The sequence below is a fragment of the Lotus japonicus genome, chromosome 4, assembly GCF_012489685.1.
Source record: "Lotus japonicus ecotype B-129 chromosome 4, LjGifu_v1.2".
Taxonomy (NCBI): domain Eukaryota; kingdom Viridiplantae; phylum Streptophyta; class Magnoliopsida; order Fabales; family Fabaceae; genus Lotus; species Lotus japonicus.
The window spans coordinates 53,486,760-53,503,099 of NC_080044.1; the positions used below are offsets into that span (position 1 = coordinate 53,486,760).

Genomic DNA, 16,340 nt, shown 5'->3' on the forward strand with positions numbered 1-16,340 from the left:
ATTTCACTAGAGCACAAAAGTCGTGGATGCTGGGCAAGGTGTTAGGTCTGCATTTTGAAGGGACAGACGCACAAGCTATAGAAGGCTTAGAAGAAGAGCTACGCCTCATCACACAGAGCTAGCAGGATGCAACGGCGGTGGGTCTCTTGGAATGTCAGAGGTATGGGTAGAGCTGAGAAGAGAAGAGCCATCATCGATGCACTGACGAAATTGAAACCCGAAATGGCCCTATTACAAGAGACGAAATTAGACTCCACTCGAATCAAGATTTTGGAGTCATTTGCCAAGGCTGTGAGAATGGAGAGTGTGTCCATACCTGCTACAGGTTCAGCGGGGGGATTAATAACTCTGTGGAACTCTGCTACCTTCACTATGGAATCAGTAATTAAAAACGAAAGATTCATCGGTCTGCTAGTAAAGTCATTAAAGGATTCCCTGTTGCTCTTCATTGTTAATGTCTACGGCCCCAATGCGGATAGTGAAAGGTATGATTTCTTCAATCTATTGACTGAGGCTCTGAATGTGAATAATTGTTGTACCATTCTGGGTGGGGATTTTAATGCTATCCTAAATGAAGGGGAAAGGACTGGTAATCAAGGAGGAGTGGAGAACTGCTTTTCTGAATTTGTAGCAGGCTCTAATCTTATTGATCTACCACTGCAAAATGACAAATATACATGGTACAGCTCGCGTTTGGGAGGAATTTGGAGTCGCCTAGATAGGTGGCTAGTGAGTGAAGAAGCCATAAACAAATTCGAAGGAATATGCCAATCGGTGGAAAATTGGGGATTATCAGACCATCGACCAATTATACTAACGTTGGGGGCCATTAATTTTGGACCCAAACCTTTCTTGTTCTATAATCATTGGCTCCTGGACAAAGAATTTGAACAATTGGTGTCACAATGGTGGTGTTCCGCTACAGTAGTGGGTTGGTCAGCTTTTGTACTACAAGAAAAATTGAAAGGACTGAAATCAGTAATAAAGGAATGGAGAGGCTACGCTGGTTCAGCTAATAGGGAAAAAATAACCGCTCTAGAAACGGAACTACAGGTGACTATGGACAGATTATCCTCAGAAGGGGCAGATGCAACACTTAGACAAAAACGGTTGTACATCCTCGATGGTTTGTGGCAAGAATTCAGAAAGGAAGAGACCCGATGGAGACAAAAAGCCAGGGTTAAATGGATTAGAGAAGGGGATAGAAACACTTCCTATTTTCACTCTACGTGCAAAATCCGTAAAGCCAAGAAGCAGATATCTCACTTAGTTGTGGGGGGGGTAGCTGTTGAGGACCCTAATATGATCAAAGAAACAATCTTCAGCCACTTCCAAACCTTCTTCACTAGGGATAATAGACAAAGGCCGAAAATAAGATGCACAAACCTTCCAAAGCTGAGTCATGAGAAGAAGGTTGGACTGGAAAACAGATTCACAGAGGGGGAGATTTGGGAAGTTCTGAAGTCTTGTGATGGAAATCGGGCACCAGGACCCGATGGTTTTAATTTGAATTTTTTCAAACAGTTCTGAAGCTTAGTTAAGGGTGAAGTGGTGAAATTCTTTGATGATTTCCATAACACGTGGAAGTTAGTAAAAGGCCTTAATGCTACCTTCATAGCTCTAATTCCAAAACATAATAATCCCTCGGCTGTCACTGATTTCAGACCAATCAGTTTGATCGGTAGTGCTTATAAATTGATCTCTAAGGTACTAGCATCGAGATTACAGAGAGTTGCCCCCTTGCTGGTCTCAGAGAACCAATTTGCTTTCACACACGGGCGACAAATTTCTGACTGCATCCTTATTGCTAACGAGGTGGTTGATCTCTTGAAAAAGAGAGAAGACGGAGGATTTCTATTAAAACTTGATTTCGCCAAAGCATATGATAATGTGGAGTGGAGTTTCCTACTCGATATCCTCAAGGAAATGAACTTTGGTGAGCGATGGATCAATTGGATTCGTACTTGTGTCTCTACAGCTACTCTGTCAATCTTGGTAAATGGCTCATCTACAAGTTTCTTTGATATGGAAAAGGGGCTCCGACAAGGTGACCCGTTATCCCCCCTCTTATTTAATCTATGTGCAAATGGACTTTCTTGCATGTTGAACCAACTCTTAGGAGAAGTTCTCTTTAGTGGTGTGAGAATTGGAACTGGCCTAGCTCTGAACCACCTACAGTTTGCAGATGATACGCTACTGTTTTGTGAGAATGACGAAAACCAAATAGATCTGCTTTGCAATGCCTTATTGTCATTCCTCTTTGCGTCTGGACTCAAAGTGAATTTGCACAAGACATTTCTAATCGGGTGTAATGTTGAAGTGTCAGAGGTGGAAAGAATTGCTGGCCTTTATGGCTGGAATATTGGACAATTGCCATTACTCTACCTTGGTGCCCCCCTAGGTGGGAATCCTCGTCGTATCTCTTTTTGGGAACCAATGCTGGATAAACTTATAAGGAAAAGGCGGACATGGAATTCAAAATTCATCTCTTTAAGCGGTAGATTGACGCTGATGAAGGCAGCCCTTTGCTCGGTTCCTCTATTCCTAATGGCTGTATTCAAAGCACCTATAAAGGTCATAGGGGAAGTGGAGAAAATCTTACGTAGTTTCCTTTGGGGAAAGGAAGAGAATGGCAGAAAAATCGCTTGGATTCTGTGGTCCTTGATCTGCAAATCTCATGAACACGGGGGTCTTGGTCTTGGTTTCGTTGGGTGGAAGAACAAAGCTCTCTTACTCAAATGGGCTTGGCGCTTTGGAGTAGAACACAAAAGCTTGTGGAGGAGACTACTCATTGCTAAATATGCGCTGGACCCTAGGCTATTGTTCTTCCACATGGCTATGGTGGAAGCAAAAAATTGGTCCATTCTCATGCAAGACATTGTGAACATTTTGTATGAAGACTCCTTGGTAGCCAAAGGATTGAAAGAAGGACTGATTGTCAACATTGGAGATGGATCAAATACCAGATTCTGGGAAGATCCATGGGTAGATATTATGCCACTCCGAAATAGATTTCCTCGGCTGTTTGCCATGAGCTCGAATAAATTGAGCATGGTGGCAGAAGTGGGAATTATTGTGCAAGGGAAATGGACCTGGGACCTAGCATTCAGAAGAGATTTTTTTGATTGGGAATTGGAGATACATAGCACCTTCATCAACCTTATAAATAGTCATTTTCCTTCGAGAGGATCCAGGGACCACATATGCTGGTGTTTTGAAAGTTCCGGGTTATTCTCAGTGAAAGGATTATGCAAGTGGATCGAGGACAAGGTAAATGAAGGAGAACAATGGGCACTACCATCTCAGGTGAAGAAAATAGTCCCACCTAAGGTGGGATTGCTATTTTGGCAGGGGTGTTACAACAAGATAGCTTGCAAACAAAATCTTCTGAGTCGCGGGGTTTCTTTGGAGGACAATGGACTTTGCTCGCTATGCTCCCAAGCTCCTGAAACTGCTAATCACCTTTTCCTACACTGCCTGCTGTCTTGGAGCATGTGGAGCGACATAGTAAAAAGAGAAGGTGTTCATGGGTTCTTCCAAACTCACTGGTTGATCTAGCCAAACAGTGGGACTTCCTTTGTGTTAATTCTGACCCTATCTTATGGAAATTAATCCCTTATTCTCTGGTTTGGTCCCTATGGGTCGGAAGAAATGACTTGTTATTCAGAGATAAAGCTTTCAACAGAGAAGAAGTTTAGGATATGCATGTTATGCGAATTGGTTGGTGGGTGAAAGCTAAATGGAAGGACTGCCCTTATAACACTGAACAATTTAACGCAAATTTCTGCAATATAAGAATGAAAATGACTGCTGTGAGTGTAAGGACAACAACTTGGCAACCTTCAACGCTAGGTACTCTCAAATTTAATGTTGACGGTGCTTCTTAAGGTAATCCCGGACCTACTGGTTTGGGGGGAGTTTTAAGAGACCATCAAAATAGGGTCTTTGGTTATTTCTCTATCAACTCAGGCTTTGGCTGGGCTTCCGAAGCTGAGGTACGTGCTATCCTCAAAGCTCTTCAATTCTGCCAGGAATTCATGGTTTATGAGGTGAGTATAGAGAGTGATTCGACTGCTGCGGTGGGATGGATAAACTCCAATTTAAATAGGCCATGGAAACTCCTTAATGAACTAAATCAAATAGATTTCTTGCTGGAGCTAACCAAATGTTCCAAGGTGAGTCATGTAACGACCTAAATTTTTCCCTCAACTAGAAATAATAGGAGTATTTTAATTAGTATTATTATTAATGCAATTATTATAGTATAATAAAATAAAATAAAAATAAAAATCAAGATAAGGATAAGGATGAAATCAAGTTCTAGAGAATTCAAAGGATAAGGATGAGAATAAAAAATTATTTCAGAAAGGACCAAACCGTGAACTGACTTAACTCTGAAGGACCTAACCGTGATTTCAGAAATAGTTTTAATTCAAACTTTGGTCCCTGGTTTTGCCTATAAATACCACAGCCAAGCTCAAGCTCAATTCAGCTCAAATTCGAGCAACCCAAGCCTTGCTACTTTGCCTAAACCTTGTTCTCAACCCCCTGAAGCCTCAACCACAACCCTTAGCTACTATTTTGGCCGTTCACCACAAAGACGGTGGTGAACGGCCAAAATAGTAGCTCACGGCCAAACTTTGGAAATTGCTTTCTAGACCGATTCATCCCTCCATTTTTGTTCCATTAGCTTCCTTGAGTCCATTAGAGTGTGAACCAACCCAGAACCGAGCTCAATTGTCCCTGCAATAGCCCAACCGAGCTCATAAAGCTCTGAAACTTTGAGCTCTTCGTTCTCACTCATTTCTCCAACAATTTTGTCGATTCAAGTGTCTATCCTGCTTAGAATTTCATAAGGAAGCTATCTGTGCAAGAATTTTGAAGCTTGGAGGTCTATTTTTCATTCTGCCATTGTTGACCGGAGAAAGCTTCAAAGAGCTTGTCGTTTTGGCCAATTTAGAGACCTTCTGAGCTACCCACTTGTACCATTGAGTTCCTGGGAGTGAGAGGATCCTTTTCCAACCATTTTCCACCCTCAACTCTAACTTTTCACCGGAGCTCCGCCGCCAACCGCCACCTTCTCCGGCGGGCTCACCGGCAAAGTTCCCAGAACTTGGAAAAAATCATATTTCCTGAATCCTTGCATCATAAGGAGTCCGTATACGCAATCGGTTTTGAATTTCACTGAGATTTGATATAGTTTCGGAAAAGGAGACGGTACGTAACTTTACGGTTTTATAACTCACTAATTGTGACGACTTAATACGAAATAAGACTTGATTATGATTCATGGGATTAAAATGAACATTTAGAAAGAAACGGAATGAATTTTGGATATCTAGAATGGAAGTTATTAATTTCTCAAGTTTAAGCTAAATAATAATTAAATAATTAATTCCTGGATATTATGGTCGGCTCTGCCGCCTTATCCACCAATGGTCGGCTCTGCCGCCTATCGAAAATATATGGTCGGCTATGCCGCCTTACAGGTTATATAATGATGGTCGGCTAAGCCGCCTGATTTTAAAAGCTATATAACGATGGACGGCCAAGCCGCCTAATTATTTAATAAAAACGGATGATAAAGAATAACATGGAATTTGATAACCTTAAGGTGAAAATGGACTAAAGTGATGTACGACATTATTATTGCAGATTATCGGTCGGGAGATTCTTCGAAGAAAGGTAAGGGGGGAGAATGCTCAACTCATGAGGGAGTATAGTGTGAATAAATAGGTGTTGGACCTCCCTTGGGTCCTATTTGTTTTCAAAAATGATTATTTCAAACGGGATTTATTCCTGAGAATTGACTCGAAGAAGGAGCCTCCGAATTTTTCTTAAACATTTTTTTGAGGCATCCCGATTTTTAAAAGAAAATATTATTTGATCAATTCTCAGAATAATTCCAAGAGATTTCTATTGGCTTGTGGATACTCTATGAGCAGGAAAGGTCAGTGGCCCCAACTGGACAGTCAAGGCCAGGCTGTGCCATTGGGTAACGCTGTGAGATCTAGGGGATACCGTAAGGGTTGCGGTCCTTGGGGTGTGGTTAGGTGGGACCTACCAACAGGTGATGATGAGGTTTGTCCCATCCGGAACCTAATTCACACTGCAGGCCCTCCGAGGATCATCTTGCCGAGCGGCTTCTCGGTGACTTTCCTGGAGAATGTTGGGCCCACATCCTCGTCTAGAGTGTGTTGAAATCTTGGATGATTTTGTTGGATGCGCTATTACTTTTTACTGGATTTACTTGCTTATTTATTTTACACTGTTTCTCCTGTTTGAGTGTGTTGGATTGCTTCTCACCCCTCTTGTTCTTTGGTTTTCTTGTTTTGGTTGGTTGTTCTAATTGAACAACTTAGGGACGGAGTTCGAGGAGAAAGATCTCGAGTGAAAAGTGGTCAAGGCAGGGCGAGCTGTAAATAGTTGTAAATATACGGGAGTGTTCGAGTAGAATAAAGACCAGCTGATGGAGGAAAACGTGTACGACTGGACGCGCGCTCTATCAGACTGTAAAATAAGTGTGAAAGCTGTGGTTTTGGTTGTAAACAAGGCAGTCAAAGTAGTCGGGGAAGATTCAGAGGAGTTCATGCGAGACTCTAGGACGTCTTGTCTAAGGAAAGGAATTGCTTTTAATGACGCTTAGCGCGGCTAACTTTCCTGGAGACGTTCTCAGACTATCAATTGGACATCGATGAATTCTGACCCAAAGGTCTTGTACTTCTTCAAAGTTCATCAATAAAAGTGTTTTTCTCTGAAGATATTCTTATTTTATAGTTAGGTAGGGTGTGAGTTTGGTCGTCACAAGTCACATCTATAGGGAAGCAAATGAGTCGGCGGATTCCTTGGCTAAAGCTGGCTGCAATCGGTCCAATTCCCTCTGGTGGTGTTCCAACTCCTTGAGAGCCTGAGGTCTATGTCAGCTTCTCTTCTAGCGCTGCTCGTATTGCTGTTGTGCTTGCTGGTTGCTTTCCTGGACTGTGTCTTTCACCAAGGGTGCTGCTGCAATGTGTCTTGGCGCTCTCTTTTGGCCCCTGTAGCTTTCTGTTTATTTCTTTCTGTTTGTTTTTTTTCTTGGCTAATTCTATTGCTATGTCTTTGTATTTGCTCCTGTACTGGATCCTTATTTCAATATATTTTTCATTCTCAAAAAAAAAAAAAAAATGATTTCTAGCCATTAGATTAAAATGGATGGATTAGATTAAAAAATTAATTGAGTGAGTCACGTGATTGAAACATTGTCTATTTCGTTTTCCTAACCCTCTCCCCTTCTGAGCCCCTATTTTCCTATTCAACCACTTCTTCTCTGGCTCAAAGAAAACCTCTTCTTCTCTATCACGTTCGTTCCCTGTTAATTTACGGCACGCCATCGCCGCAATCGTGTACGCTGCCATCGAGCCCACTCTTGTTAGCCATGTTGCTGCTGTGAACGTCCCTTCACCCCTGTTCTTTGAGTTGCGTAGTACTCGCCGCTGAATCATCCCCAAAGTGCAAGAAAAACATTAAAATAAATAAATTCTGGGTGTTTTTTTTATAGCCTGTTTTTACTAGAAATCATGTGGCAAACCAACCAATGTCCAGTTACGGATCTCCAGTCCCTCAATTGCAGATTAGATCTGCTCTATTAACTACAGAAGAATCACCACCAAAGAAAGATAAATCTTTGAGTGTATGTGAATATGATTAATACCATGTAGGAGGAAAGAAACAATAACAATTTGGGTCGATGTTGTAGTTGGGAATTAGGATAATGATTGTGGGATTGAAGAATGGGTAGCGGGCACTGTGTAGTTACAGAGAGAAATTTGGGGGAAGAAAGAGTGAAAGTTGGCACGTGATTTCTTAATTATGTGTTTTAATTAGATAATCTATATATATATATGTAAAGCACACTTGTGCTTTTTGCATGCAATAAATGCATTAAATCATAAAAGCTCACATACTTTTATATTAAATACATTAAAAAATATATAATTTAATAAATTAAAAACTGAAAAAATTTGTATTATAAAAAACTATTCAACTGCTTATATTAAATAACAACATTCATAGACTTAAAATTAACTTGAGTTTTGCATTTAAAAAATTTAAAAAATCAAAATTAAAAACAAAATAATATTCATTAATAATTAATTTAGATAAAATACTTTTAAAATAAAAAAAAAATCTATATATGTATATATATATATATATATACATATGTAAAGCAGACTTGAAAAAATAACATTAAACGCATAAAAGATAGTAAATTTATTTTGAATTAAAAACATTAAGTAAAAAAATTGAAAATTAAAATAAAAACTACATCAACTTTATTATTCATTATATTAATTATTAATTGTTAAACTTTTCAATTTCTCATATTTAAAAGTAAATATTAAAATTTAAAACTTTTCAATTTCTCTTATTTAAAATGACATATTTAAATTATTTAAATTTTAATTATTCATTACAACTTGAGGTAAATTTTTAAAAAATAATAATAATTGAAATTGACTACCTTACATTAATGACAAACCATAATAATAAACCTAAAAACAGAGAACCCAAATCAATAAAATATATTACAACCAAAGTTTTTAAAACTAATTTAATACTAATACAAAAGAAATTTAATTACACTGTAATAATTTTTATACTATATTAAAAAAATAGTGTAAATAAACTCGTGCAACGCACGGGTATTATTTATAGTATATAAGTACAGCACACTTGAACCATTACATTAAATACATTAGTAAAGATAATATGTATTATAATGCATTAAGTAATAAATAATTATTATCTTTGTAATAAGTATATTAAATAATAAGATTAAAAACTGAAAAACAAATTGTATTGTCAAAAGCTATTCAAGTACCCACATTAAATATTCACAAAAACACCTATATTCAATAATAATCGTTATAATTTAAAAAAAAATAACTTGAGTTGACAAATATTAAGAATTAAAATTAATTAATTATAAATAAAATCGATTTAAAATTAATAAATATTTTTTATTAATTAATTATTGATAGTTAAAATTATCATAGAGTAATTTTTCTATTTAACTACATATATGATGATGAATAAATTAAATATATTAAAAACTGAGTTAGTTAAATTAGGAGATATATATTAAATATGTTATGCATGCCATGTTAGTTATAAAAAATATTAGAATAATTTAATTAAATTTATTTGTCAAAATAGTTTAATTTTAAAATTTTGGTTTAAAATATGTTTTCTAATAATATTTAATATGAGTTTATAACCTCCTATGAGGTTTATTATTGTTGCACTCATCTACAATAGACTAAAAATATAGTATGCAATGAAGTATTTAATAAACTTCCTAAATGAAATTATATTTGATATAGCTACAATATTTCTTCATTGATAAAAAATAACAATCATTCTTAAGCAACTTTCACTTTTGCACATTATTATGGAACACGAGTTTAAGAATCTTTTTAACTAAGTCCTTATAATTTATTTGTGTTAACCACATGTATCCTCTACTGAGGGAATCATGTTCTACTTAAGTGTAGTGAAAGTTAAAGGTCTATCATAAAGTGCATTCCTTAAGGAGAGAAATCTCAGGAATTCAAAGAGTTGATTTTAACCATTGTAATAGACATTCATTAGGTTGAATGACTTGTGTTTTCAAATTGTCTTATGAGGTTTTATAATTTTTTACTTTCAATAAAACTATAAAAATTTATCGAATAAGATAAATTATTATCTTAATTCATAATTAAGTTAAAAAATATATGCTCTTACAAACTGCATATTAACTAATTAAATATTCATTATGCAATAAATAGTATAATTTTTATATGTGTAACTAAGAATATGTTTCGACATTAAACTTTCATTAGTACACTTCCCATAAAGTTTCAACTGAAAACACTACTTTCATGGCTAAAACATGAAAGCAAGAGATAAATACCACTTTATAAAACTCTTTTTACTTTTAGAGATGATTTTACACAAGCACGGACTAAATTATTCCGCTCTAATTATATATTTTCATCATTTTACTTAATAATGAGAGTGCATTTCTATTTAAACATATAATCACGAAATAAATTGAAAATAATTTTTATTAAAGAAACATAAAATATTAAATATGTGCTTTAATATACTAAAAAAATTAACCCAAGAGGGGTAGCTCTGTTAGCAACGCAGGCTGAGCGTTTATAAACAGCTCTCGGGTTCGATCCCCACACAATACACTCTAGAGGAGGATGAAGAGCCTTAATTGTGACTAAATCTCGAATCTGTCGGTATATCCAAAGGGTGACCAGTACAATAAATTTTTTATTCAGCTTCATTAATTTTTTTTAGAAAGGAGAAAATATATTAGCATATTAGCAAAAGCTTGAGAGCTACACTTGAGCAGAGATTAATTACAAACAACCTGGATGCATCAGCACCAAAAAGCTTCATTAATATAATTACATTACATATGTTTATCATATTCTTAATTATCTACTATTCAATAATTTTTCATATTACATGAATTATTTTTACAAATAATAGACACATAACTTAAAAGGCTAAAAAGCATTTTTGGCCCCTGATGTTTCAAGTTTGTGCAAATTCTGCCCCTACTCTATTTTTGTCGATGTTTCTACCCCTCATGTTTTCAAACAGTGCATCGTCTACCCCTCATGTTTTCAAACAGTGCACCGTCTACCCCTGACGGAGGGGTAGACGGTGCACTGTTTGAAAACATGAGGGGTAGAAACATCAACAAAAATAGATAGGGGCAGAATTTGCACAAACTTGAAACATCAGGGGCCAAAAATGCTTTTTAGCCAACTTAAAAACAAACAATAGATAACAATATAATACATATAGATACCATCTTTGTATTAAATATATTAGATAATAATATACAAAGCTAAAAAATAACTACATCTAATTTATTATTCATTATATTAATTAATAGTTGTTAAACTTTTCAATTTCTCATACTTTAAAATAATTTTTAATATTGATTAAATTTTAACTATTAATTATCACTTGGGGACAAATTTGGAATAATGATAATAACAATTTAAATTGACTACCTTTACATTAATAAAAATATATTAATAAACATATATAGTAAAATAATTAAATTTTACATTTATAAATAATGGTAAAAAATTCAAATTCTTATATATTATATTTAAAATTATTATTTTAATTATTAATCATAAGTTGATGAATTTTAAAAATTAACCAATAAAACTTATTACTACATTTTACGTATAAATAAAAAATTAAGTACTAAAGTTAGATATCATCTTAATAAATTATATATATATATATATATTTATATATATATATGTAAAGGAATATTGGACTTGCGTTCTAACTGTAAAAAAAAAAGGACTTGAGTTCTACATTACTGGCAAGATTAATTAAATTTTTCATTTTATTTCAATTAATTATCGACATAAGGTTGAAAAAAAAAACATAAACGATAGTTATAAATAGTTATTAACTTCATTTCTTAATAATGATAGTAATAAATTATTGATGAATATTTTATGTTATTAACTTTCTCATTAACTATCTTTTCAAAAAAAAAAACTTTCTCATTAACTATTAATTGTCAACTTTTCATTTTCTTATACAAAAGAATAATTTATTACGTAGTACTTAAAAATAGTTAGAATATTAACTATCAATCATTAATTGAGAGAAAAAATTAAGAAATATATTTACATGTAGACAATATTACTGATTTGAATTAAATAATAGTAAAGATAAAATTTATTAATGAAAAATATAGAAAAATAGTTTCAAAATTAAATAAATATCTCTATAAGATATATACTATTAAATATATTGCATGTGTATATTATTTGAAAAATAATTTCAAATATGTTTTTTAATGAATTATATAGTAGTAAAAATATTTTCTCAAGTTTTCTAATGTTATTAATAACATATTCCTTTTAAAAAAATATTTATTAATTTTCACTAATATCATTTATTTACATAATGAGAACTCTAATACAAGTAATTTAATGCATCAAAAAAAACTCGAATACTTCTATTTAGATGTCTAAACACAATAATTTTTTCTGTTATAGTTGTATTGAAGAGATATTTTAATATTTATTATTTGTATAATTACACTATAGTAATTTTCATATAATATTAAAAAATATTATAAATAAACTCGTGCAACGCACGGGTATAATTTCTAGTATCTATATATATAATTAAAGCACACTTGAACCATTACATTAAATACATTAGTAAAGATTGCATGTGTTATAATGCATTAAGTAATAACAAATTATCTATGTAATAAATATATTGAATAATAAGATTAAAAAATGAAGAAAAAAAATTGTATTCTCAAAAGCTATTCAACTGCCTACATTAAATATTCACAAAAAAACCTATATTAAATAATATTGTAATAAATATATTGAATAATAAGATTAAAAACTGAAGAAAAAAATTGTATTATCAAAAGCTATTCAACTACCTACATTAGATATTCACCAAAAACCTATATTAAATAATAATAGTTGTAATTTAAAAAAAAACTTGAGTTGACAAATATTAAGAATTAAAATCAATTAATTAAAAATAATATTTATAATTAATTTAGATAAAATATATTTTTTTGGTTGATAAAATAAATGTAAAATAATAAATATTTGTTATTAAATAATTATTGATAGTTAAAATTATCATAAAGTAATTTTTCTATTTAAATACATATATGATGATAAATAAATTAAATTTATTAAAAAATAAGTTAATTAAATTAGGAGATATATATTAAATATGTTATGCATGTCATGTTAGTTATAAAAAATAATAGAATAATTTAATTAAATTTATTTCTCAAAATAGTTTAATTTCAAATTTTTGGTAGATAATAGTTATAATTTTAATATGAGTTTATCACCTCCTATGAGGTTTATCATTGTTGCACTCATCTACAATAGACTAAAAATGTAGTATGCAATGAAGTATTTAATAAACTTCCTAAATGAAATTATATTTGATATGGCTACAATATTTCTTCATTGATAAAAAATAACAATCATTCTTAACCAACTTTCGTTTTTGCACATTATTATGGTACATGAGTTTAATAATCTTTTTAACTATGTCCTTATAATTTATTTGTGTTGACCACATGTATCCTCTACTGAGGGAATCATGTTCTCCTCAAGCGTAGTGAAAGTTAAAGATCTATCATAAAGTGCATTCCTTAAGGATGGAATCTCAGGGATCCAAAGAGTTAATTTTAACCATTGTAATAGACATTCATTAGGTTGAACGATTTGTTATTTCAAATTGTCTTATGAGGTTTTATAATTTTTTAATTTCTATAAAACTATAAACTGAAAGAGGTATATACTACTTTATAAAAGTTTCAACTGAAAACATTACTTTCATTGCCAAAACATGAAAGCAAGAGGTATATACCACTTTATAAAAGTCTTTTTACTTTTATATATGATTTTACATAAACATGGACTGAATTATTCAGCCCTAATTATATATTTTCATCATTTTACTTAACATTGAGAGTGCATTACTATTTAAACATATAATCATGAAATAAATTGAAAACAATTTTTATTGAAGAAACATAAAATATAAAATATGTGTTTTAATATACTAAAAAATTAACCCAAGAAGTGTAGCTCAGTTGGAAACGCAGACTGAGTATGTGTGAAGAGCCATCGGGTTCGATCCCCACACAATAAACTATAGGGGAGGGATAAAGAGGCTTAACTGTGACTAAATCTCGAATTTATCGGTATATTCAAAGGGTGAACAGTACCAAATGTTTATACAAAAAAAACTAAAAAATTAATGCACAATAATTTTTTTATTGAGCTTCATTAATGTAATTACATTACATATGTTTATCATATTCTTAATTATCTATTATTAAATAATTTTTCATATTACATAAATTACTTTTACAAATAATAGACACATTCTAAAAAAAATAGACACGTAACTTAAAAACAAACCCGTACAATGCATGAGTTTAATATCTAGTATATATATGTAAAGGAGACTTGAACATTTTTGCATTAATTACCTTACCTTTGTACTAAATACATTAGATAATAAAATACAAAACTAAAAAAATAACTACATCTACTTTATTATCCATTATATTAACTAATATTCCCTCCGTTCCTAATTATAAGACCTAGTTTCAAATTTCCATGTTCCTAAATATAAGACCTCTTACAATAATCTAGCAAAAGATTTTGTACACTTCCATATTTACTCCTCACATTAATTGTATGTTGTCAATTCCAAAGTTATCATCTACCTTAATAAATGCAATGATTATTAGTGAGAGAAAATGACAAAGGGTAAATAGGAAATAATATATGTATTTTTAAAAAATCAATACACTAATTAGTCACATTAAGTGCTTTCTTAATAAGCACAATTTTTTGGAATATGTCTTATATTTAGGAACGGAGGGAGTAATTGTTAAACCTTTCAATTTCCAAATTAAAAAAAAACTTTTCAATTTCCATATTTTAAAATAATTTTTAATATTGATTAAATTTTAACTATTAATTATAACATGAGGACAAATTTTGAATAATAATAATTTACATTGACTACCTTTACATTAATAAAAATATATAATAAATTAATTTTACATTTATAACTAATTGTAAGGAATTTCAAACTCTTATATATTAAAATTAAATAATTTTACATATATTATTTTAATTTTAATTATTTATCATATGTTGATGAATTTTAAAAATTAACCAATAAAACTTATTTCTACATTTTACGTATAAATAAAAAATTAAGTACTAAAGTTAGTTATCATCTTAATAATTTTTTTTTTTTTAAAACGAAAGGTATATTATTAATAAAGCCTAAGCCAAAATGAGCTAAAGGCAAGAACCAAGTACAAACTGAATCTGATAAGACTAAAGCATGAAAATACATCTTAAGCTGTGCTAAAAACCTTCCACTACCCCACAGAATGACGAAACGAAACCCCAAGAGAGAGCCTCATTAAAACCTTACTTGGAAAAACCCAGTGGGATAAAAAACAAGCAAGAGAAAAGAGTACCACAATCTTGGGGAAGTCATTCTGCACTAACAAGAATTTGGTCGATCCGCCTAGACCTCGAACATTCCAGGTTAGTCATGGTCCTGACATGTCAGTTTAGATGAGGATGATTTTGTCGAATTTGAGCCTCTAAGCCTCGAAGCATCAGCGCTTCCGAGCCTCTCGGTTTCAAACCCAACTGTTTACCAAGTAACCAAGTTCTCTGAGCCCGTGTCGACACTCCATCCTCCCCTTGCACTGGTTCTAAATAATCCGCTGGTAAAGGTTTAGGTTTATTCTTGCTGCCTTTTGGACGCCCACGCTGCGAACTTTTTTTAGAGGAATTTGTTTTTGGTGATTGTTCCAATCCCGGCGACACAGAAACGGGTGAAGTTTCACAACCGGGGGAGCTTGCAGGTTGGATTCGATTCTGAACTGGTGTCATATGAAGGGATTCATCACGCATGAGAGAAGAAGTAGAAACTTTCTTTCTAACTATCTGATTAGGCGTCGTATGAACGAACTCGCTGCAATTTTCATGTTGCTTCAGAGAAATTGAACTTGAAACGGGACCCACTAGGCTCAAAAACGAATTTTGATTAATAACTTGTGGTGGCAAACACGTCCTAGTCCATGGGAGCTGATTATTTGGTCGTGGTTCCCTGCAATCAAAATTAAAATTGTAAGACCTGGATTTTCAAAACAAGTTAAGTTTCCGACTCACACGTAGAATCAGTGTAAGCGTGACAGGAGTTTGACATTTGAGAAAGATTAATGAAGAAGAAAGTTCAGGAATTGCTTGAGGAATGTTGCGTAGTTGTTTTCGGAGTTAGTGCGAGTTGTCTGCACACCTGCCTTATGGCGAGCGTGTCCAGAATAGGCTATTTCGCTCTTAAAGCAACGTTTTGAGTGAGATTTCGAACTCTCGGAAAATTTAAAGTTTCTCTTTATTTTTCCATCGACCAGCATTTCATTTCGGAACTCTGGACTGTACGCACGATAGGTTTAACTTTTCGGATGTCCGCCGACGCTAATTTCTTTGCTTCGAAACCTTAGTTTTGAGCGAAGGATGAAGACTTTTTCTATTCGGGACATCTAACGAAGATTCCGTCCGCGTTGCCAGACTTGTTTCGACATTTCCAATCTTTCTTCTGTTGGAAGTTTTGTCGTCTGAGCATCACAGCAAAAAGTAGTTTTTCGGGACAGACTAACTTACACCGCTTTTGGCGTTTTGGATATCGTTTTTCCCAAATCTTAGATATTTGTTTTGAGTTCTGGAATTCTGACG

At 33.0% G+C, this 16,340-nt stretch overlaps 1 protein-coding gene and 1 long non-coding RNA gene across 2 annotated transcripts; both read left to right on the plus strand.

Moving 5' to 3' along the window:
* Nucleotides 1–222: 222 nt before the first annotated feature.
* On the plus strand, nt 223–3,558 carry LOC130712948 (uncharacterized). The gene is made up of 2 exons (XM_057562759.1): nt 223–1,126; nt 1,538–3,558. Exons 1-2 carry the CDS (start codon nt 223–225, stop codon nt 3,556–3,558), a joined length of 2,925 nt encoding a protein of 974 aa, XP_057418742.1.
* A 918-nt stretch (nt 3,559–4,476) lies between these two features.
* Nucleotides 4,477–6,759, plus strand: LOC130715081 (uncharacterized). Its single transcript, XR_009011549.1, has 3 exons — nt 4,477–5,217; nt 5,656–5,685; nt 6,363–6,759. It is a non-coding gene; the product is annotated as an uncharacterized LOC130715081 (long non-coding RNA).
* Nucleotides 6,760–16,340: the final 9,581 nt, after the last annotated feature.

Excerpts from the sequence above, each read along its gene's own strand:
- LOC130712948 (XM_057562759.1), top strand. The coding sequence starts at position 223 with ATGGCCCTATTACAAGAGACGAAATTAGACTCCACTCGAATCAAGATT. Across the intron at positions 1,127-1,537 it reads ACGGTTGTACATCCTCGATG|TTAAGGGTGAAGTGGTGAAA; the intron begins GTTTGTGGCAAG and ends TCTGAAGCTTAG.